Genomic DNA, 23,614 nt, shown 5'->3' with positions numbered 1-23,614 from the left:
TCAGCTGTAGAGACGTTGAGGTCCAAACAGCTTTTGAACTGTTAATCTTGTTTAATAAATTGTATTGATGGCCTGCTCCACCAGATCAGCGTGGATGGCCAGCTTATTCCATAAATCAATTCCAACAGTGGACAAGTTTTACAATCTTAACTTCATGCTCTGTATGTGTGTGTGTGTGTGTGTGTTTAAGTTACATCTGTGACTCTGTTCTTCGCTATAAGAGTTCTCTTTACTTCTGTAATCCCACCAACGGGCCGTGTCCATCTCTATCCCCATCCCTCTAACCATCACTCCATCCAGGGGATTTGACTCCCATTAAGAGATAGCTTTTTGGTGTGTGTGTCCTATCACACAGATATATACACACACAGAGGCAGTGAAGTAAGGAGGACGAGGGGAAAAACACGTTTTGTTTTTTTAGCACGGTTTCATGCAGAAGTCTGCTCCTCTTGCTTGGTTATGCTGTAGAAGGTGGGCCGTAGGGAGTGATATGGGATGGAAAGAATGGGCATTTTCATGCGTATCTGGATCGGAAGCTTTAACACACATGGATATAACTCTCTGGAAAGGCCTACAAGTAAGTATTGCAATTGTTTTCCATCTTCTCCAACTGTATCTCTTCCTGCTATGTCCAGATTCCTTTGTCGCCCACTACTTGCAGATGATTTCATTAGATATTGGTGTGATTCATAGCAGCTCATCATAAAACAATGCTGTACTGAATTTGTGCCCTTTCAGACCTCCATTAATCCTGGCATGTTCCGGATGAGAGACAGCAGTAATGACTACCATCACTTTCACCGGTCAGTTCCAGCTCCTTTCTTCACATCTGCTGCTTGATTCTTACCTAGAAACAACAGTTTGCTTCTTTGTGGCTATTTGTTATAGTCAGAGATCAACAGAGACTCAAACACATGTTAACTGAAACCCCTGCTGAAGATTTGTCAAAAGCTTTAAAATATTTTTTTGCATATATATATTTATATATTTCTTTTTTTTTTTACTGCAGCTGCATAATCTCACTATGAAAAATGTATCAAGAAAAACAACCTTTAAATTCCATAAATTAACTAAGAATATATATTTTTTAAAGCAATCATAGGCTGGACAATTCTTGGTACCACTGTGGTTAAAACTGGACAAATTATTTAATCTTCTAGAGCAGTTCACATGTTTGGAGCACGTAGTTGGAGCTCATGCAGTCCCAGTTCCTCTGTTCTGCTTTCTCCTCTTTAGCTCACCCCACAGGTTTTAGATCTGGGGATTGAGGTGGCTATGGAGGAAAGTTTGATTTTGCGACCAGTGCATTACATTTTTATTTAAAAGCTCCTGGTATATTCAGAGAGGCTCTGAACAAAGCATATCGTTTAGATTACTAGATTACTAATTGGAACAAGGTTCCTATGTCATCTGGAGAAAGCATGGAATGTCTTCCTGCCTTCTTGCCATACATTTATTCTGAGCATAACCATTTCATATTTCAAGGTGAATGCAAAGAACTGGGAACTAGTAGGACATTTTTAGCATGAAAAATATGTAGGAATCCAGTTGGAAGTTCCTAGACACTGTTTTATTATTATGCTTTGGTTACATTTATTCAGGGACGGTTAGTTGTCTCACTGGTGATTTTATTTAAAACAATTATTTTAACAATTATTATTAACCAGGGTCTGAATAAAGGGGGTCAAATTAATGGTTGGATTTTTCTACATTTTGTTTACTGTGAGATTATGCTAGTATAGTAGAAGAAATTATTTTATTTCAAAGTATGCTAATAAATATAGTAGCTGAAACTGGGCTCACATCAACCAGAGAGACACATCCAGTAAATGTAGCCGTAAGGCAACTCTGATGGAAGATACCCTTTCCACGAGGACTTGTCAAAAATATCCATTTATTTCTCTGACAGTGTGTTAAAAAAAGCAACACATATTTACTAATATTTATATTGTTTTATTAATATTGTACTGGGACAGTGCATTGAAAAAGTATAAGTCTCCTTATAGATTTTTCAAATTTTTTGCTTTTTGTTGCACTGTTTCAGATTGTCAAACAAATTTTAATATTACACAAAATCGCAATTTCAAATGATGCTTTCATTTAATGAGGGAAAATAACTGTCCTTATTTAAATATATAATCACCTAATGCTGTGTTACTCCTGGCTTCAAGAACTGCCTTAAAGCATCTGCAATAACGTTCCACTACCTCAGATATAAAACTGAGTTTTTTACATCTCTGTAAAGGAATATGGCTCGTTTTAGTTTAGCCACACAGAAGGGTTTTTGAGCGTGTTTAAGGTTTTACTATGACATCTGAATCTGCTTTAGTTCCAAAAATGCAAAACCATTAGAAATCTAGGAGGAATATTGAACTGATAGGTCAAAGCAAAGAGGAAAACGATATATATAAGATTCAACCAAAACTAAATCACCAAAAAACATTCAATATGTCAACATCTGTTGCTCATTTAGCTGGTATAAATTCTCATATGTCTCTTATTGTAAGAAAAAAAAGATGTTCATGCTATTTGTTTATAATTTTCTTTTATGATAGAAAATTTCAATTCTTTAATATTTTTGTCTGCTTTCATAGAAATAAATTTTATTCAGTTGAGTAGTCATGTTTGAAGACTTTATGTTCATGTTCCTAACTATTTTATATGACATTGTATGCATTAATAAATATGTAACTTTTCTCTGGCTCAAAATTTTGGATTTTTACTTATTTGGACCTAGAGAAAAAAATCATAATTAAATAAAAACTTCTATTTACTACAGATGAGAAGAATCGGGCTAGCAACTGCTTTGAGCTGAAAATGGCTTTAGATTCAATTCAATTCAAAAATACTGTATTAATTCCAAAGGAAAATTAAATAAATTAAATGAAACAGAGGAAACATTTTCTCCTGATAACCACAAACCAAGATCTGTTTACCGACAGACATCACCACCTTAGAAAAAAACCAGCATGACTACTACATGATCTTTAGAAAAAAAGACACATTAAAAGGAATCAGAACAGACAGGTCCTGTTTTCATGTATTAAACTTATACATGAGCCATTAACATGAATGTTTCTTAATATATTCAATTCAATTCAAAAATACTTTATTAATCCCAAAGGGAAATTAAATGTGGTTGTAGCTCATATTATGCAGGTTTCTTCAAAGAGTCGTTGTAGATGCTGATGGCTGTGGGCAGGAAGGATCTCCTGTAGCGCTCCGTCTTACAGCAGATCTGAAGAAGCCTCTGACTGAAGACACTCTGTTGTTGTAGGACAGTCTCATGAAGAGGATGCTCAGGGTTCTCCATAATGTTCTTCATTTCATCCAATTTTTTACCCAGAAAGTTCACCTGTGTTATTTTTGCAACAGTTTACATTCTACCTTTTGCCAACACTGCATGTGATGCCATCAGCTCAGTTGTTGCTAAGCTACAGACACAACACCCCAATGCTTTTGTGGCAATTTCTGGTGATTTTAACCACGCTTCACTCTCTGCTACACTTCCAACGTTTCAACAGTTTGTCAGCTGCTCTACCAGAGAAAACAAAACGTTGGATTTGTTTTATGCAAATGTCAAGGACTCATACATCTCTACAGCAAGACCTCCTCTAGGCAAATCAGATCACAATCTTGTTTTTCTTTGCTCAAAATATAAGCCCCTTGTTCAGAGGCAACCTGTAATAAAGAGGACTGTGAGAAAATGGTCACAGGAAGCTGAAGAAGCTCTGCAAGGTTGCTTTGAGGCTACAGACTGGGATTCACTGTGCCAGCCACATGGAGAGGACATCAATGCCATGACTGAGTGTGTAACCGACTATATAAACGTCTGTGTGGATAACACCATCCCCGCCAGAACGGTGAGATGCTTCCCCAATAACAAACCTTGGATCACCAGTGACCTGAAGGACCTGCTTAACAAGAAAAAAAAGACAGAGAAAGGGAATTTTTGAGAAGTATACGGAAGCAACTCAAAGTCATGATAAGAGACGGCAAGGATGTGTAGTCAAGTCAAGTCAAGTTAAATTTATTTATATAGCGCTTTTCAGCAACAATGCACTCAAAGCGCTGAGGAAAAACATTACAATGATACAGAAAATCAAACACAGAAAAACAAATCAAATGACATTAATAATCCTTGGGGGTTTACTGGTAAGAGCTGGTTCTAATCCAATCTTTCTAATAGAGGTAATTAGTTCATTAAGTCCTCTGTGGTAAGGAATTCATCCTGTGCTAGAAGAAAAATGATAATATTAATCCTTGAGGTCGTTGGTATGAGGCAGCTGTGGTCCCATCATTCAAATAGTAACAGTCATGGGCACTCACTGAAGTCTAAGTAGAGAAGCTGGGTCACTGATAGGTCCAAACCTTTTAAATACTAATAATGTTTGGCTTTCACTGGTATGAAATTGTTGTAATACAATCCTTCTAAGAAATCTAAATATCTATGAATCTTTCTAAGAAATCTAAAAATCTCTGGTCATTGGTGTAAAAACAGCTGTAGTAAAATTTTCAAATACTAATAATTGGCTTTTGCTGGTAGTTCTTCTGAGAATGTATGAAAAGTAATGAAATCACACATTTAGGTAAAGTAAGATAGGAGGGAAAAAAATCATATTTCAGACTGTATTCTTAGCAGAATAGAGTCTGAAATAGTACAAAAAACAAACTCAGCAGGGGTAAAAAACACACATAAGTAAAGATTTAGCAAGGGTACGGTGAGGGTGCGAATATATATAAGTCTGAGTGTGTTTGAGAGAATTAGACTGTCAACACTGATAGAAGTGCCATTGTCCTTGAGAAGGGAGGTGGAAGTTTTATCAATAGTCCTATCAGCACACAGCTGGTAGGGGAGTGCTGGGGAAGAGTGTCGTGTTTATATAACATCCAGGAGATATTTTGTCGATAGCCAGTTAGCAGAAGTTGCCAAGGCCACATTGGGGCGCCAGATTTAGAAAAACAATAAATGTTGTGGTTCAGGCAGTTGTGAATTTCCAACCACCTTAAGAGTTTTACTGGTATGTCTCAATTGCGAATCCAAATAGCCAAATTTCTGGTATTTTCCGCAGATCTGGAGTGTACAACTTCTCCAAGATTATATCCTTTAACCTCTGAGTCCAACTGCTGCCAGGCTGCGATTCTGTTCAAGAGTCTTGTCCAGCTTGCGATTCTGCTCTTAACATTTCAGTCTGAGTGTTGATCGCTCTACAGACTCCATCCGACATCGCAGGTAGCTTTGGAATGCTTTGAACAGCCGCCCATGTTTTGCGAATCATTCGATAAGCCAGGTAACCACCAACTCCAAAAAGCAGAAATCCTGTTATCAAAAGTCCAAATATGTACACATTTTCTAAGTCCTCGACCGACGTCGTAGTCAGGCACACAATCTTCCACTGCTGCCAAGAATCCATTGTGTATCCAGAGAAGAACATCCTCCTCTTGGACAAGAGGGTCTTCTTTACCCTGTCTTCCCGTCGAAAAAATTTGGTCAATTACGTTGGGAGACCAGCTGACCAAATCCATAATTTACAAGTTTGGAGGACATGCAAAGCGAGGCTCTGAGAAAAATACAGACAAAAAGCAGAAGCATGGATCAGCAGGGAGGGAGAGAAAACGCGTGTGTCTTCCCCTGAGAGCAAGAGAAAAGAAGAAGAAGCTGGAGAGCAAGCTCCAGCAAACAATATCAGATGTGTGTTCAGGGATGAAGAAGATCACAGGCTTCAAGCAGAAAGAAGATCGGACCGATGGATGTCTGGATAGAGCCATGAACTGAACACATTCTTCAATAGGTTCACTTCAGAAACAAGCTTCGCATCCTCCTCTCCTGCTCACAGCTAAACATACATCCCACCCTCCTTTGACCCACAGCTTTCCTGTGACACCTCAAATGTTTTATCTTCCACCTCAGCCATGGATGCTTCTGCTTCTACATATTTGCCTTCAACCATATCAGAAGATGCTGATGCTCCCTTTGCCTCCACCTTCCACCTGTGTGTCTCAAGAAGTCAAGTGAAGATGCAACTGGAGAGACTGAATCGGAATAAGGCTGCAGGTCCAGATCATGTCAGCCCTAGAGTCTTTAATGCCTGTGCAGAGCAGCTCTGTGGGATTCTGCAGCACTTCTTCAACCTTACCCTGGCCCAGAAGAAGGTTCCGGTGTTGTGGAAGACCTCCTGTCTTGTTCCGGTACCAAAGAAAACTCATCCATCAGTCTTCAATGACTATAGACCTGTTGCCTTGACATCTCACATCATGAAGGTCCTAGAGAGACTCCTGTTGGCCCACCTGAGTAAACAAACAGTAAACCATCAGGACCCCCTTCAATTTGCTTATCGCTGTGGAGTTGGAGTTGAAGATGCCATCATACACCTGCTTCAACAAATCAACCGTCATCTGGACAAAGTCAGCAGCACTGTGAGGATCATGTTCTTTGATTTCTCCAGTGCATTTAATACAATCCAACCTGATTTGCTTTGTCAGAAACTCCAGAAGACTCAGGTGGAGACCTCAACAATCTCCTGGATCAAAGACTACCTGACAAACAGACCACAGTTTGTGAGACTGAAGGGTTATGAGTCTAACCAGGTAGTCAGCAGCACAGGAGCACCACAGGGGACGGTACTCTCACCATTCCTTTTCACTCTGTACACCTCAGACTTCCAGTACAAGACAGACTCCTGTCATCTGCAGAAATACTCGGATGATTCTGCAGTCGTGGGGTGGATCAGAGATGAACAAGAAGCTGAGTACAGGAAGGTGGTGGACCGCTTTGTGGCATGGTGTGGAAACAATCATCTCATTTTGAACGTGACTAAAACAAAGGAGATGATTGTAGATTTTAAGAGAAACAAGAATAGGTCAAACACCATTTCCATCATGGGAGAAGAAGTGGAGGTGGTGGAGGAGTATAAATACCTTGGTGTTCACCTAGACAACAGACTAGAGTGGAGATGCAACTGTGAAGCCATCTACAAGAAGGGACAGAGCAGACTGTGCTTCTTGAGGAAGCTTAGGTCCTTCGGTGTTTGCAGCAAGATGCTGCATATCTTCTATAAGTCTGTTGTGGAAAGTGTGATCTCTTCTACCATCATCTGCTGGGGAAGCAGCATTAGAGCCAGGGACTTAAAGAAGGGTGGCTCTGCTCCGGGGACTCCTCTGGAACCTCTGGAGATCATTGTGCAAGGAAGGATGCTTCATAAAATGTGGAACATTATGGCGAATCCTGAGCATCCTTTTTACAGATTAGCTTTAATCTACATTTTTGAACTACTGACATCTGAAACCCCATGTCCTCTCTCTGAACCTGTTGCCTCCTGTAACTAAATATCCTAAACCAGAAGGGTGCAGTGGTAAAGATTGGACTCAAAATTATTTAAATACTTTGGCTCAGTTTACACAAAAACGTCTAATTCAAAAAAATATATTTATTTTTTTCATTTAAATAGATTTTTAGCTTTTTACAGTAATACCACTTAATGGATTTCTCTTGAAAAGTTGTCAATCAGAAATGCTGCTTTTTCTGTCTAACATATGCTAGCACGTCCAGAGAAACAATATGTTAGTAATAAGTGACACAGTGACATAAGTGAGTTGTTACACACGGATGTATCGTCAGCACGACCTGAGCGTAAGACAAACACAAGTGTTTGGTGTTCAACCATCTCACAAGGAAAAGTGTGGGCGTTAAAACACCCACATCCCCCACGGTTGCGACGCCCAAGCATGCTTTTCACCTTGCATGGCTTGTGGCAAATCTCAAACATGACTTTTTTATTTAACTATGACTTAGTTCTTAACACTTTTACATAAAGGTCATGTTTGTGGACTGCATGACTAATACAGGTCCTTCTCAAAATATTAGCATATTGTGATAAAGTTCATTATTTTCCATAATGTAATGATGAAAATTTAACATTCATATATTTTAGATTCATTGCTCACTAACTGAAATATTTCAGGTCTTTTATTGTCTTAATACGGATGATTTTGGCATACAGCTCATGAAAACCCAAAATTCCTATCTCACAAAATTAGCATATCATTAAAAGGGTCTCTAAACGAGCTATGAACCTAATCATCTGAATCAACAAGTTAACTCTAAACACCTGCAAAAGATTCCTAGGGCCTTTAAAACTCCCAGCCTGGTTCATCACTCAAAACCCCAATCATGGGTAAGACTGCCGACCTGACTGCTGTCCAGAAGGCCACTATTGACACCCTCAAGCAAGAGGGTAAGACACAGAAAGAAATTTCTGAACGAATAGGCTGTTCCCAGAGTGCTGTATCAAGGCACCTCAGTGGGAAGTCTGTGGGAAGGAAAAAGTGTGGAAGAAAACGCTGCACAACAAGAAGAGGTGACCGGACCCTGAGGAAGATTGTGGAGAAGGGCCGATTCCAGACCTTGGGGGACCTGCGGAAGCAGTGGACTGAGTCTGGAGTAGAAACATCCAGAGCCACCGTGCACAGGCGTGTGCAGGAAATGGGCTACAGGTGCCGCATTCCCCAGGTCAAGCCACTTTTGAACCAGAAACAGCGGCAGAAGCGCCTGACCTGGGCTACAGAGAAGCAGCACTGGACTGTTGCTCAGTGGTCCAAAGTACTTTTTTCAGATGAAAGCAAATTCTGCATGTCATTCAGAAATCAAGGTGCCAGAGTCTGGAGGAAGACTGGGGAGAAGGAAATGCCAAAATGCCAGAAGTCCAGTGTCAAGTACCCACAGTCAGTGATGGTCTGGGGTGCCGTGTCAGCTGCTGGTGTTGGTCCACTGTGTTTTATCAAGGGCAGGGTCAATGCAGCTAGCTATCAGGAGATTTTGGAGCACTTCATGCTTCCATCTGCTGAAAAGATTTATGGAGATGAAGATTTCATTTTTCTGCACAACCTGGCACCTGCTCACAGTGCCAAAACCACTGGTAAATGGTTTACTGACCATGGTATCACTGTGCTGAATTGGCCTGCCAACTCTCCTGACCTGAACCCCATAGAGAATCTGTGGGATATTGTGAAGAGAACGTTGAGAGACTCAAGACCCAACACTCTGGATGAGCTAAAGGCCGCTATCGAAGCATCCTGGGCCTCCATAAGACCTCAGCAGTGCCACAGGCTGATTGCCTCCATGCCACGCCGCATTGAAGCAGTCATTTCTGCCAAAGGATTCCCGACCAAGTATTGAGTGCATAACTGTACATGATTATTTGAAGGTTGACGTTTTTTGTATTAAAAACACTTTTCTTTTATTGGTTGGATGAAATATGCTAATTTTGTGAGATAGGAATTTTGGGTTTTCATGAGCTGTATGCCACAATCATCCGTATTAAGACAATAAAAGACCTGAAATATTTCAGTTAGTGTGCAATGAATCTAAAATATATGAATGTTAAATTTTCATCATGACATTATGGAAAATAATGAACTTTATCACAATATGCTAATATTTTGAGAAGGACCTGTAGTTGTCCTGTCAACAGATTTTACCACATGAGCTGTGGATCTTTGGAGCTCCTCCAGAGTTCCCATAAGCCTCCTGGCTGGTTCTTTGATTAAAGCTGTCTCTGATTAATGCCAGTTATTTTAGGTGGACGGCCATGTCATTTTGAGATGAATAAACAGAGCTCTGGGGGATGTTCAGAGCTCGGAATGTTGTTTTATATTTATAAGTCTCAAAAAACTTTCTTCCTCATCTGTCATCTTGGTCTTCATGATGCTGTTAGTATTCTAATGTTCTTAAACCTCTAAAGTCTTAGCAGAACAGCTGGATTTATACTAGATTAAATTACACACAGGTGGAGTCTATACTGAATTTGTCTTAGGAGCATCAAAGTAAAGGGGTATGAATACTTTCAAGGTATACATTTTAGATTTGATCTACAAGACATTTTGAAATCTCCTTTTAACTTCACAGATCTGCACTACTTTATGTTTTATCCCATTAAATCCCAACATACTCATTAAGGTTTGTGGCTGTAATGTGACAAAATGTTAAGAGGTATGAATACAATTGCAAGGAACTGTATAATTAACCTGTAGATACTATATATAGAGTACTCAATTTTGCTGACAGCATTGGATGATTTTCACAGTCATTTCCACTAATACTTTATTAAAGTCTGCAGAGATTCAGCCTGTCTGCCGTGTCTCACCTTTTGCCTCCAGTTTCCGTGCTTTGCCTGCTGCCTCAGTCAGCGTTGGCACGGTGGGCGTGCGTTCGAGCCTGCCCAGCTTCCTGCACCTGCACCCAGGAGAAGAGCTGCAGCGTGCTGTGTGACCGCTCCGGCCTGGCCGAGCTGCCCAAAGAGTTTCCCTGTGAGGCCTCTGCCATCACCCTGGAGAAGAACCGGCTCAAGTTCCTGTCAGAACGGGCCTTCGGTACCCTGCCCTCGCTGAAGTCTCTATCTCTGGACCACAACAATATCTCTTTCATTACCCCAGGAGCTTTCAAGGTCTGTTTGAGGTTTCCTTTTCAGTCATATTTTAATGATCTTTTGATGAGCTAGTTTGAGAACTTCAGATAAAACCTACTGTAGCAGAGGTTCCTTTACTGAACGTCACTCAGTACCACATTAACAGTTGTTGATATGCAATTTTACTAGGTCCAAAGACATCACCGAGAGTCATAGAAGAACCAAGAACTTCAGGACCTATTTGTATTTCCATATTGGTCTGCCAAATAAAGCTAATTTCATTGTAAGATTAATGACTTATATAATTTGTATCAAAAAGTTGTATAATATCCCATGTTTCATTTTTGCAGAGACTGATTTTCAAGAATTTCATTCTGGATCCTTTCTAGAGTCCAGATTCTTCTAGCCTGAACCAGTTATTAAGGGAACATTTCCTTTTATACCCTTGCATGACTAATATCTGCCTGGGACCTGAGAAATGCTCATATGATGCTCATATTGTCTCCATTGTCAGATTCATCCACTCGCAGAAACAAAATTATTATTGTTATTATTATTATTTATTTATTTATTTGTATAGCCCTTTCAAAACCGTGGACTAGGCAACCAAAGCAAAGCTTACATAAAAAGGAAAACATGTCATAAAAGGAAAAATGGCAAACAACCAACAATAGAAACAGCAATAAAACAATACAAAGCATGGAATAATGTGCCACCAAACTACTGGTTATTGAAAGCTTTTCTAAATAAAATAAGTTTTTTTTTTCTAAATAGTTTTTAAGTTTCGATTTAAAACAGCCCAGGTCAGAGATGGAGAGTAAGTCTGGAGGGAGCTGGTTCCAAAGTCTAGGAACCGCTACTGAGAACGTCCTGTCACCTCAATGCACATACTTAGTCCTTGCTCTATTTAATAAAAACTGGGATGAAGACCAGTAAGGAGCAGAAAAGAAAAGGCTAGAGACCTTTAGTGGGAACCTTCAGCCGAATCACCATGAATGCAGCCCTGTCCTTTAAAAACCAGATAGTTCTTTATGTATTGCTTCATTTGATTTATTTAGTTTTATTTTTTTGGCTGACTGCTCCAGAGTAATGGAGGAACGTTACATCATTTGGTTTCAACAGTCTAAATCGATGGTTCTGAAACTGTGGTACCACTGGTGGTATTTGGGCTACCTACAGCGGTCCTCAAGAAGTTTTGACTCAAATAATTGCAAGGCAAATACATGCAAACTGGTTCCACCCACCAGCAACCATGACCAGTTATTTAAGCACATTCATGAGCGTTCCTGTTGGCTATTTATCCTTTGTTCCATTTACATCTGAGCTCCGAACTTGGATCTGGGCATCAAACCCAAATAAAAAGCAGAACAGCTTTCTGTCTTTGAATGTCACAGCCAAGATTGTTGAACTGCTCAATTTCTAAAATAAAAAACTCTGAGGGTTATGGCAGAAAAATGTCACGAAGCAGAATCAGGAAGCGTCTCAGTGGACTGTATGTGATGACGAAGGCAGATGCTTGACCCAAATAAAAGGCCCTTTCTGGTGCTGAGAGCAGCCCAGTAACAATAAAACATCATCTGCAACAGCAGAGCTTTAAGAGGAAAAAAAACCTCAAAGGTCAGATCTGCTTCTACATCATGAACGTACCCGTTTGGACTCAGCAAGGAAACACCAAACACTCACAGGTGGAAGAAAATTTTATTCACTGAGGAGAAAAAAATGATCTGAACGGACCTGATGGCTCTCTCAATGTTACATCCCAGTGGAGACGTTTTCTTCGTGGCAGAGTGGAGGAGGCTCCATCATGATCTGGGAGCTTTTACATTCAATGGAACAGTGGAGCTTCAGGTTGAGCGAAGGCGTCAAACCATGACTGATTATGCAGAGATGTTGCAGCAGTAATCCCTTTTGTCTGAGAGTCCCCATCCCTGCAGTGGTCACTGGGTCTTTCAAAAACACAATGCTGTAGTTCACAAGCTCTATACAAACATGTAAGAAATCAGTCCTACACTACAGATGGCCATCATGAAGCTCTTTTCTCCACATGGAGCACCATATCTGCCAGCCTGCAGGAAACACTGCTCCCAAGCACATTTGAACACGCTTTAATAGTGATCACCAAGAACAGTGAGACGTCTCACTACTGAATTGTTTTATCACAGTTTTTTGGATAATGGCCCTAAATGTTTGATCAGCTGATGAGCAACCTGTCTGAGTTTAAAAAGAGTTTTCATTCATTTGCCCCCTCTGTTTTGTCTCTTGCTCCTGTTTCTTCTTTTATTTTGAAGCTCAGCTCACAACTTGGTTATGATCCAGCAGCACAACATGTGAATACTTGTGAAGACTTTAATCAGGAGTGAAAAATGTATTTCTCTATTTGTTTTACGTTCAAATATGGCAGCAACATGTTCAAGGTGGTTTTAGTCCCATGAGTAAAGGATTTAATGAGCTACAAACTTGCAAAATAAACAGTTTTTCACTGTAGCCACCACCCAGTTTTATGCGCAAGCCAGTTATATTGAGGGAATAGTTGATGAGAAAACTTCGGCTTTCCCAGTTGGAGCTCTAACTTTCTTTGCATTTTTCTAATTTGAAACTTGGAAATTCAGTTTTCTAAGTAAAGCTGGAATATGTAATTAATTTGTTTTCATGACATAATGCAACAACCTAACAACGTTCAATGTCTGTCAGTATGGTTCTTCTTAGAACACCAGTTATTTACTGCAGTTGTACTTGTTGTAAAAAGTTTAGGAACCGCTGATCTTCTTTAACACAAAAAGCATTGTTTGGTCTGAACAGAAACAGCTGTTTTCAGGGTCTGATCTCTGACCTCTGACCACAGGGGCTCTCGAACTTGTTGGAACTGAAAATGGCTCACAACGAGTACATCAGCTACCTTCACACACGGACGTTCACGGGGCTGAAAAAGCTGCTGCGGCTGGATCTGTCGGACTGTAATCTCTTCAGCATCCCCGACCGCATCTTCATAGAGCAGACTGCACTGAAGGAGCTGCTGTGTTTCCAAAACAACTTCAGGAGGATCCCAGGGGCCATCAGGGGCATGGAGAACGTGACGCACATCTATCTGGAGAGGAACAAGATTGAGGCGGTGGCCTACAATTCCCTGCTTGGCCTGGGGAGTCTCAGGTGAGTTCCAGGCTGTTAGAAACTTACTTTCAGTTCCTACAGTTTCTCTTGTCTTCCTTAGTTTCAAGCCTGACTGTAGAGAAGCCATGACACTGAGGTTATTGTCTTTGCTTAAAAGTGTGAAAAATAATTCTAATAATTTCAAGAAATTGTGCTGAATAAATTGGAACAAACTTTGGGTGAGCAAATCCAGCTTCTATATCCCTAGTTTGGTCTATCATTTCTCTAGCCAGTTCACGAGAAAGCTGACTGAGGTCCTTCATGGAGGACGCTGCCACAGAATCAGCGTTAGCCCCACCCACTGAGTTTGATAGGTCACGTTAACAGTTTTTTTCTTGTTGACACTGCTGCATGGGAGCCTTGAAATAAATAAATGTAGTGTGAAATAATTATATTTATTTCAAATAAATGTGACATTTGATTATTTAATGATGCATTAAAGGGGACCTATAATGCAAAATTCACTTTTTGAACGTTGGAGACAATTTGGGTCTCTAATGCTTCTACAAACAGTCCAAACGCAAAGAAAACCAAACATTCACTTGTTTTTTGGCTATAAATTAAAGTTTAATTTTTTTTAGAAAATGTGTGGTTTCAAAAGCTGTGTAATTGTGACATCACAATTACACTGGCACCTATGTTACCTGCATCTCGCCCCTGACCAGCAACTGAAGCGGACCTCCACCCTCCTGATTTTCAGTAGAGGATCACGTCTCACTGGCTGGTTTTACGTTACAGGTGCTTTTCAATGGCTACCCTCAAAGGCAGACGTTCTGTTGGCTGCAAAGATCCACATGTGTCCATGCACATTCTCCCGCTGTTGGATAACAGTGATTCGTATTTTTGAGGGCAATGTTTCAGTCACATTGCAGAAGACAGTACTAGTTGGCGCGAATCACTTCACCGTGGACTGCTTTGAGAACTCGTGCGCGTACTTGCGACCGACTGCTAGGAGCAGTGTGTCAAATATAAAACAGTTTGATGTGGAGAATATTTTTGCAAAAGAAAGGATCTCTTTGTAGGGCCTGGAAAATCAAATTGACCATATAGCGTCTTAAAAAACTGTTATATTTTTTGTGTGAAATATTTACACCATCCATTGTTAAATTTTTAAAAGTGGGAATAGGTATATTGCCTATGTTGTTTTTAATTGATGGAATTAGTGCTATGGGAATTTTTCTAATGTTTCTGTACGAACCAAAAGAACAGTTTAAATTATATTTGTTATTGAATTCTGCCAGATTCAGTACATCGTCTCTATTGTCCATCAGATGTGTAGTTGACCAGATGTTTTTTTTTCCATTCATCCATAAGCATAGATTTTCTTCTATTTATGACTCTATTATTCCACAAAGGTACATTGTGAGGACGGAAGTTATGTTTAAATAACATTTGCCAGAAAAGCAGAGCCTGTTTATGAAATGCAGAGAGTTTTATCGTAAGTTTAGAAATGCTGTAGAAATAAGTCACATTTCAATACAAATTCTAAGCCACCCCATTTTATTAAACACAAAGGAAGGTATAATGCAAACCATTTTTCTTTGTCATTTCTTGAAAAGGATTGGAGCCATTACATTTTCAAAACCCCATTCATTATTTCGAAGTCAACTGCTTTCATTCTGCTTTCTTCAAAGTCTTTTACTAAATCCCTTTTTCTAATATAGTGGTGTTTCCTTTTCCAAATGAAGTTAAAATTGTATTTGTTGATTGTCTTTATATTTTTGGAGGGATAGCTAGGGAGTATGCAGGATAGATCAGTCTGGACATAGATTCCATTTTTATTAATAATGATCTACCAAGTAAGGATATGTCTCTTTTAAGCCAGCTATTTAATTTATTTTTGGATTTTTCAATCGCATTCTCCATATTATTTTTAATTCTCGCCTATGAATCCTTTGATATTTTGATTCCTAAATACTTGACTTCTTCTTTTATAGGGATATTCGATATACTAACAAGTTCGCATTTTTCCAAATTCAGGTGTAAACCTGAAGCCTGAGAAAAGAAGTCTTAAGTTTGTAATGCAACAAGGATTTGCTCTTTGTTTTTAAGGAACAAGGTTGTATCGTCTGCAAATTGGCTAATAACCAACTTCTGTCCATTTATGTCTAATCCCTCAGCGCATGAATTTTTGAGGAGAATTGCTAGCATTTCCGCAACCGTAATGAACAGGGGAGGTGAAAGACTGCAGCCCTGTCTTATTCCTCTACCTATTTGAAATCGGGGACAGGTGCCTTCTGAAAGAGAGACACAGCTGTTGATATCTGTGTGTAACATGCAAATAATATTTAGGAATCTATCCCCAAATCCGAAGTGTTTAAATGTTTCAAAATGTTTCAAATTCTGAGAATTTTGTAATTTGTATTCAAAAGGGTTATTGGTCTTAAGATTCTTTTGTCTTTACTTGGTTTAGGTAATAATTTAATTAAATCTTGCTTCATTGTTGTCATTAGTTCTTTATTATTAATGCATTCTCTTATTGCTTGAAAAAGTAAAAGTTTAATTTTATTCCAGAAATCCTTGTAAAAGTTTGCAGGAATACCATGTGGGCCAGGGATCCGGTGCCATCTTTTTTATTGTACGGTCAAATGCGTCCATTCTTAAATCTTCACCACACAGATTTTTAAATGATACATCAATTTTACTGATGTATTTCTTCACCAATTTAAAAAATATCTCAGCTTTTGATTCACTTTAATCTGACTTGTAAATGTTACTATAGAATTTCCAGATTTCATTTGATATTCGTTTAGAGTCAGACAATTTCTTCTATTTTAATTGGTGGAAGAGAATGTACTTTTTTTCCTGTCTCTGTTTTTCTAACTTACAGAAATACACTGAGTTTTTTTCTCCATGCTCTATCCACTTAGCTCCCGTTCTTGTGCATGCTCCCTGAGCTTTTTTAAGAAATAGCTCGTCCAGCTGCAGTTGTACGTTGTTTACATGTTCCTTGTTATTTTCATTCCAGTTTGTATTGTTATAATAGGCAAGTAGGGTTTTAATTAATTGAGTTTCCTTTTTATTATTTTCTATTCTCATTTTTTTGCTGAGGGATATTGAATATTTTCTAATGGAGAATTTTAGGAATTCCCATTTTTTGTCAGTGACCCTAAACAGTCATTTTGAGTTTCCAAAATAAGTTTTTTAATTTCCTTACAATAATTCTTATTGAGCAGTAAGTTGGAATTAAAGTTCCAATAATCTTTAGGGTTTCCTATTTTATGACTTGAAATGTTCATCTCTATTACACATTGATCACTTAAGGGGGCAGCCATAGATTTTAGTTTCTGTGACGTATCTTTCTAATAAGTTAGAGATCAACCAATCGTCAATTCTAGATTTAGCTTGTCCATTGGGTTTAAACCAAGTGAACTGTCTACTATCTCCATTCAAAACTCTCCAGATATCTGTCAATTGATTTTTCAGACATAAAATTCTCAATATTTTAGTTATGAACTTGTAAATGTCTTGTCGGCCATCTATTCCTCCTTTCATCAGGTGTCAAAATAAAATCACACCCCACCAAAACATGATCAGTCACAAACTTCATTTGGAGCTTGTTAATTTATCTAACAATTTCTAATATTTTTGTTCATTGTTGTACCCGTAATGATTTACCAGAATTAAGAAAGCATTTCGAAGTTTCAATACACATGTAATCCAATGTCCACCATCATCTGTTTCATGAGTCATAACCTCCACTGGGTATCTGCTGAAACATATGGCTGCCTGTTGATCTATCATTCCCATGGCTAAATAGGATTTTATCTCCCCACTGCTGAGTCCAGAGTTTAACATCCGTAGGATCAGAGTGCGTTTCTTGAAGAAATATACAATTAGATCTCTGCCCTTCACAAAACAAAAAGATCGCTTTTAACAGAATCTTTGAGCCCTCTTGTATTAAAAAAAGATAATGAAATATTAACTTTGGAATGAAAAACCAAGCACATGTAGAACACTATTATTTTGAAAAGAAGAAAAAAGTGTTAAGGTGGTGGAAAAGTGAAAGTCCCATTTTCAGTCATTTCCACTACGGTGATTCAGATACATCTCAGCCTTCATTCTGCTTCTCTTGGCCTCTCGATATCTGCGGCCACATCGCCTGTCTTGCCAGCCAGTCCTCCCTTGTCAGATCCTCTGCAAAGCGGATTCTTTCTGCTTTACAAACCTCTGCCGTCTTTGATCTCCTCCAGATGTCATCTTGTATCATTCTTTTGTACAAAGAACAATTATCTGCCGGTGTCGGTTATCAGAAATCCTTCCCACTCTGTGTACCACATCTAACACATCGCTTATCTTCTCCTTCAGGTTGGGTGCGATTTGGCATAGAAGTTTGACGATGTCTGCCCTTATATTTTTGTTGGCTACTTTCTTTTTCCCTTTGATATGAAGGCACCATCTCCTCTTGTATCTGGCCTGGTTTTCTTTTTTTAAAAGTTGAACTTGTTTTTCTAGAGAGTTTACTTTTGTTTTACATTCTTTCAGCTCCTCTGAATTAAGCTGCACTGACCTGGCGATAGTGGCTAGCATAGTGCTATGCTGTCTCAGTTGCACGTGTATTTCTTCCATATGGTCGTCCACCCGATTTCCGAGTGAGTCAATGGCATCTAAAATCACATCTGAAGTTACCTTACTTGCTTTATCTAAGGAGGTGCATTTTGATTTTTTGTGTAGTTGGTTTTTTTCCGGAGTACTTACCAGCGTCTCATTATCTCTGTTACGTTTGAAGTTAGCCGTAGCTTCCATTGGTGTAGCATAACTATGTTCACCATGGTTTTCCACCTGCTTGAAAGTGACAGACTTTGTAGCCAGGGATTTCTTCATCTTGTTCTTTTTTTTTTTTTTGTGGCTGAGTAATCAGATTTTAGCATTTAAAGGTGGAAGTTCCTCATTAAAACAGTTTCCTTGGGACTGTGCTTGCCGAGCTAAGAAGACCGCCCTTGATTAGTACACCATCTTCCACCGGAAGCCTGACGAAGCTGAAGTTGGCATCCAGTTGAAGCTTCCAATACGGGAAACAATTAAAGGGCAATTTAACCTCATTTTTCATTACCTGCTCCAACTCAAAAACTACAGTACTTAGACACTTCAAACCTTGACTAGATTATTTTACACTAATAGCTGAATCCTATAAACACAATTTGTGAATTTGTGAAAGCTTTATTTGATTTGTGAAAATTTAATAAAGGGCCATATCAGTGCTTTTTTTCCATTTGGACCATGTTAGAACTGGTCCCACTCCAAAATCTGCCCTTTAACTGTTTCCCAAATTGGAAGCTAAAACTGGAAGTCAGCTTCGTGATCAAATGAGCGTAATTTGTCTGGCTAACGCCACTCGACTCTTCTTCTTGGATCTTTTTTTTTGGCAGGTGGCATGTTAAGATGCATTATCAGCCACGTGACTCGATCTAGTGCTGATTGTTTTGGCATCAGTCACCACAAGGTCAACACATTTTCAGGTGAATTTTCACAGGTGAATTTCTAGTAAAGGTTTTGTAGGCGAATTTCTGCATTTGAATTTTTTCAGGTGAATTCTTGCAGATAAAATTTTTGCTGGCAAATTTTACGTACAAAAACAAATCACATATATATATATGCACAGGATAAAAATTCAGCGTTATAAATTCAATGTCTAAAAAATGTCTGATTCTAATGAGACTATTTTACTTCCATACTGAGTAGCCCAGCAAATCTCCAGAGCTCAGGTCAACAGAAAATGTGTTGAGGAAGCTCAAGTTTTGATGTTGCCTGGGGGTAGCCAAGAAACTTAAAGGATGTCTTCCCTGGGTGTGCAACCCTGGTGACCATCTAAAAAATGTCAGCCATGTTTTGCTTTAAATACACATTTCACTCGGTCAGTTTTAAACTTTTACTGTGTTTTTGTTCAGATTTTTGGTTCACATTCTGTATCCACTAAAATAATTATTCTATTAAAAGTAATGCCATCATTCTAGTAAATCATTACTTGAAATATAAATTCACTTAAGTTGTGACAGGTCCAGTCCAAACATCTGTTGAGCATTAGGTCATCAGTAGGTGTTAAAAAGTCCATTCATCCCAGTTAAAAACACAACAGGCTGGATTTTTAGGTGAGTATCAGAGAACTGGTTTTTGGATAAAGATTGTTGACTGAAAAATCTTGGCACTTTTTTTGTCTTTATCTCAGGTACCTGAATCTCCAGGAGAACCGCCTCAACGTGATCCATGACAATGCCTTTCAGGACCTTGTGTGGCTGGAGAACTTCTACCTCAACGACAATCTGCTCTCTGATCTGCCTTGGCTTGCCTTCAAGGGGCTCAGCCGCCTGAAGATGCTCAACCTCGGGGGTAACCAGCTGACCAACATATCTAAGACATGGTTCAGTGACCTGGTTGAGCTGGAGGTCCTGTACCTGGACAGGAACCAGCTACTGAACATTGAGGAGGGTGCCTTCGAGAACCTGACCAGCCTGATCACACTCCACCTAAACAGCAACAACCTGACCACGCTGCCCTTCAGTGTTTTCCAGCCCATCTACTTCCTGGGCCACCTCTACCTTTTCAAAAACCCCTGGGAGTGCGATTGCTCCCTTGACTGGCTCAAGCAGTGGATGGAGAACTACAAGTTAGTGAGGGACATCCCCTGCGCTTCGCCCTCCTCTGTGGCGGGTCTGGACCTTGGCCAGGTGGTCTTACGCACTGTTAATGGCACGTGCATTGACCCCACCGAGCTCAACCTGACTACAGTCTCCACGGAGATCGTGCCCACCACGGAGAACCGCTTTAACAGCCTGATCTCCAAGCTGCTCCAGCAGGAGCTCAGGGAGGAGATGGGGAACAGGACCGAGAGCCTGCGAAACGGGACCTTGCTGGATTCGGAGGAGAGCCAGCTGTCAGCGGGGGTTGGAGGGCCACGGACTCAGGCCATCCAGTCACTGCTCTGCTTCACTGTGACGTGGTTCTTCTTTGGTTTATTTCACCTGTCAGATACTAATTTCTGTCTGTACTGCACATGAGCGCCGAAAAGGACTCCAAAACGGAGTGGTTTTTATTTTGCTTCTGAGATAAAATGTGGTTTCTTTTATCCAAGGAGGTCTGAAGGCTTGTTCTCTATTGTAGGAATTCCTGCTGCCAAACGTTGGCTTCAGGACGTTCTTTCTGCTGAGGTGTTAGTGTAGTAATAGCAAGCACTGTTGCTATGCAAAGTTATTTGTAACCGAAATTCCAGTGTACAAACAATCCTGACTTGATGTCTAATAAGAGGTTTTGAAAAAGTATTCAGCTCCTTCCAGATTTCTTCTTTCTTCTTTTGTGTCTCATGTAAATGCTTGAGATCAATAAACTCAACATGAAAAGTAATTACCCCCTAAACGTAACGACTTGTTGGACCACCCTTGTGGGCAATAACTGCCATCAAGCGTTTCCTATTCTGTAAGTGGCAAAATAGTTGTAATTCACCCACAATGGAGAGTGTCTGACCATGGATAGCTTTTTTAAGGTCCTGTCACAGCATCTCAATAGAATTTAGATTTAGACACTGCCTAGGCGTCTCCAAAGCCATTCAGAGATGGCGGTGCTAGTGTGTTTGTGTAATTTCCCTGTTACGCAACCCACGTGCGCTTAAGCTAAAGGTCACTAATTGATGGCTGAACATTCTTCTTTAGGATTTTCAGCTAGAGGGCAGAATTCATGGTTCCATCAATCACTGCAAGTTATCCAAGTCTGAAGCAGCCCCAGATCATCACACCACCACCACCATGTTTGACTGTTGATGTTCTTTTTCAGAAATGCTGGGTTAGTTTTATGCCGTATCCATCAGGACACACCACAGAATATTTTCCCAGAAGTCTTGGGGATCATCAACATGTTTTTTTAGCAAACGGGTGATGGGCCTTTATGTTCTGATTGGTCACCAGTGGTTTTGGCCTCAGAACTCTTATAGATATCAAAACTTCCAGTCTCCTTCTTATGGTTAAATCCATAATGACAAGTAAGACTTTAGATTTTGTTCTGGGTTCTATTGTGACCTTTGAGATGAGTATTTGATGGTTTGGTGGAGTAGTTTTCATAGGTTGGCAACTCCTGGAAGGTTCACCACTGTTCCATGTTGTCTCCATAATGGTTCTAACTGTGGTTAACTGGAGCCCAAAGCTTTAGACATGGCTTTATGACAGAAGTTAATGACTTAGTTCATCTGTTGTAGACTTTCATCAGATCGAAGGATGAGGTTTTGCTTTTTGAGATCTTGTAGCCTGCTTCGTGTTGTCAAACAAGTTCCTTCTTGGTGACTTCTCATTTGTACAGGACTGAAATTAATTAGACTGGATGTCCTTAGTGAAACTGAATTTAGCTTTTCCAAAAATGTGTTTAATCACATGTAGTTCATGATCTAAGGAAGGCTGATTTGTGTTTCCAAAAAGGCCTGGTTGGTCTGGATCAGCTTTTTACCTTAATGAAGTCATCATTTTAGAACTGCCCTTTTTATTTTTGTCTGATATTAAAATGTTTCCAAGGGATTGAACAATTTAATTGGGACAAAAAAGCAATCAGAAGAAATATATGAGGTGACAAATACTTTTTCACAGCACTGTATGAACTTTTCCATACCAATTCTGTATGGCTGCAGGATTTATTTCATTCACGTGTCAGAGGGATGAAAACAAATCTACTTGTGGACAGCCAGTTTTCTCTTGCATAAGGCTCAGTTTTAATGTAAATGATGTAATAGTTCTAGCATCACAGTGTATAATGGGAGCTTTCTGTTTTCTGTATCTTGATTCACATCTGTGTGTAACATTAAAGGAGATAGGAGCTCCTGTAGTTATCTCCTGAACAGATGTCCTCTTTGCCCACTTCTCTTCATTCTGCTCCAAACGCAGGCTCTGCAGCCTTTCCATAAATGCAATAATCTTCTTACTGCATGCAGCTGAGTGGTGTTGTTACTTGTGGATACTACAATGGGATGGAGAGACTGTTTCACTGCTCCTGCCTCCTATGGATGGACTATTTCCAAGTCTGCTGGGCTTGTGGAGTGAGTCGGAAAGACTACAAGTATAAATCCTTTCCAGCATAATGCAGTGTTCATATTGTACACAGTGTTGTGTGCTGTGTAGTTTCCAAAGCTTAAGGATGTCCTCCTTTAATATCTGCCACTGCTTTTCTTTTTAACTTGATGAATCAGTAGTTTGGGTTCCAGTTCAGCTCTCTTTTAGGAGCAAAGCTCTGTGACATGGTATATTTTTTATAAATAAAAAAACATTGCTGCTGAATTCACCACATGATTATTCACTGATTCCCTTTCAGCCTCGCTTGAGGAACTGACCCGTTTTAGAGGTGAACTCCAGTTAATCTGCGTGCCAGCCTGTTGGCCTGTTAAAGTAGGATTAGGCTGGGACTTAGACAACTAGGGAGGCTGGAAGCTCCACTTCATCCTCTTCACTCACCCTGTCTCTCATGCAGCTGTTTTGTTTTCGGCAATGATGTTGAGATGTAACAGAGAATGGTTATGTGGGTCACAGAGGAGGTGTACTGGAGCTATGAGATTTATCATCTGCGCAAGAGGCAAAGGTTAAGGTCTTTATAGGGTTTAAACATTAAACATTATAGGGTGTGTCTCAAATGCCTAGAGTCGAAATCTCTATTAAAATATACAAAAACAAACCAAATATGAGGACAGCAAAGCATGTTGCCAAAGATTTAAAATTGTCACAGGGGACCACAAAACACCCCCCAGGAGAAGTCTTCAGCTCAATTAAGAAATGTATATAAAAATGTATATCTAGATTTGTCCGGTGAAGATGCTTGGAGACCTCAAAGACAAATCCCCAACCCCGAGATGAAAATCACTCAGTGGCAGCCTTGTTTGCCTCTTGTCAAGTGTTACAGCAGATTTTACATTTCCCAGAATGCTGCTGTTTCAGATTTTACTCTGAAGATTCCCATTCTCTAAACAACATTAATACCAGTCGAATTTATATTAGCAGGTTGTGCAGTGGTTGCGTAACAGTAGCTGGAGGATTTACAGTGGGGACAACAAGTATTTGATACACTGCCAATTTTGCAGGTTTTCCAACTTGCAAAGCATG

At 39.7% G+C, this 23,614-nt stretch overlaps 1 protein-coding gene across 1 annotated transcript; it reads left to right on the top strand.

The window, feature by feature from the left end:
• Positions 1-394: 394 nt before the first annotated feature.
• nyx (nyctalopin) lies at positions 395-22,922 on the top strand. The gene is made up of 5 exons (XM_047369970.1): positions 395-577; positions 739-803; positions 10,156-10,442; positions 13,246-13,550; positions 19,717-22,922. The coding sequence occupies exons 2-5, from the start codon at positions 782-784 to the stop codon at positions 20,543-20,545; spliced, it is 1,443 nt and encodes a 480-aa protein (XP_047225926.1). The 5' UTR covers positions 395-577; positions 739-781; the 3' UTR covers positions 20,546-22,922.
• Positions 22,923-23,614: the final 692 nt, after the last annotated feature.

Source organism: Girardinichthys multiradiatus, chromosome 7 (genome assembly GCF_021462225.1).
Source record: "Girardinichthys multiradiatus isolate DD_20200921_A chromosome 7, DD_fGirMul_XY1, whole genome shotgun sequence".
Lineage (NCBI taxonomy): Eukaryota > Metazoa > Chordata > Actinopteri > Cyprinodontiformes > Goodeidae > Girardinichthys > Girardinichthys multiradiatus.
The sequence above is the reverse complement of the archived record's forward strand: the minus strand, read 5'-3'. Positions and strand labels throughout refer to the sequence as shown.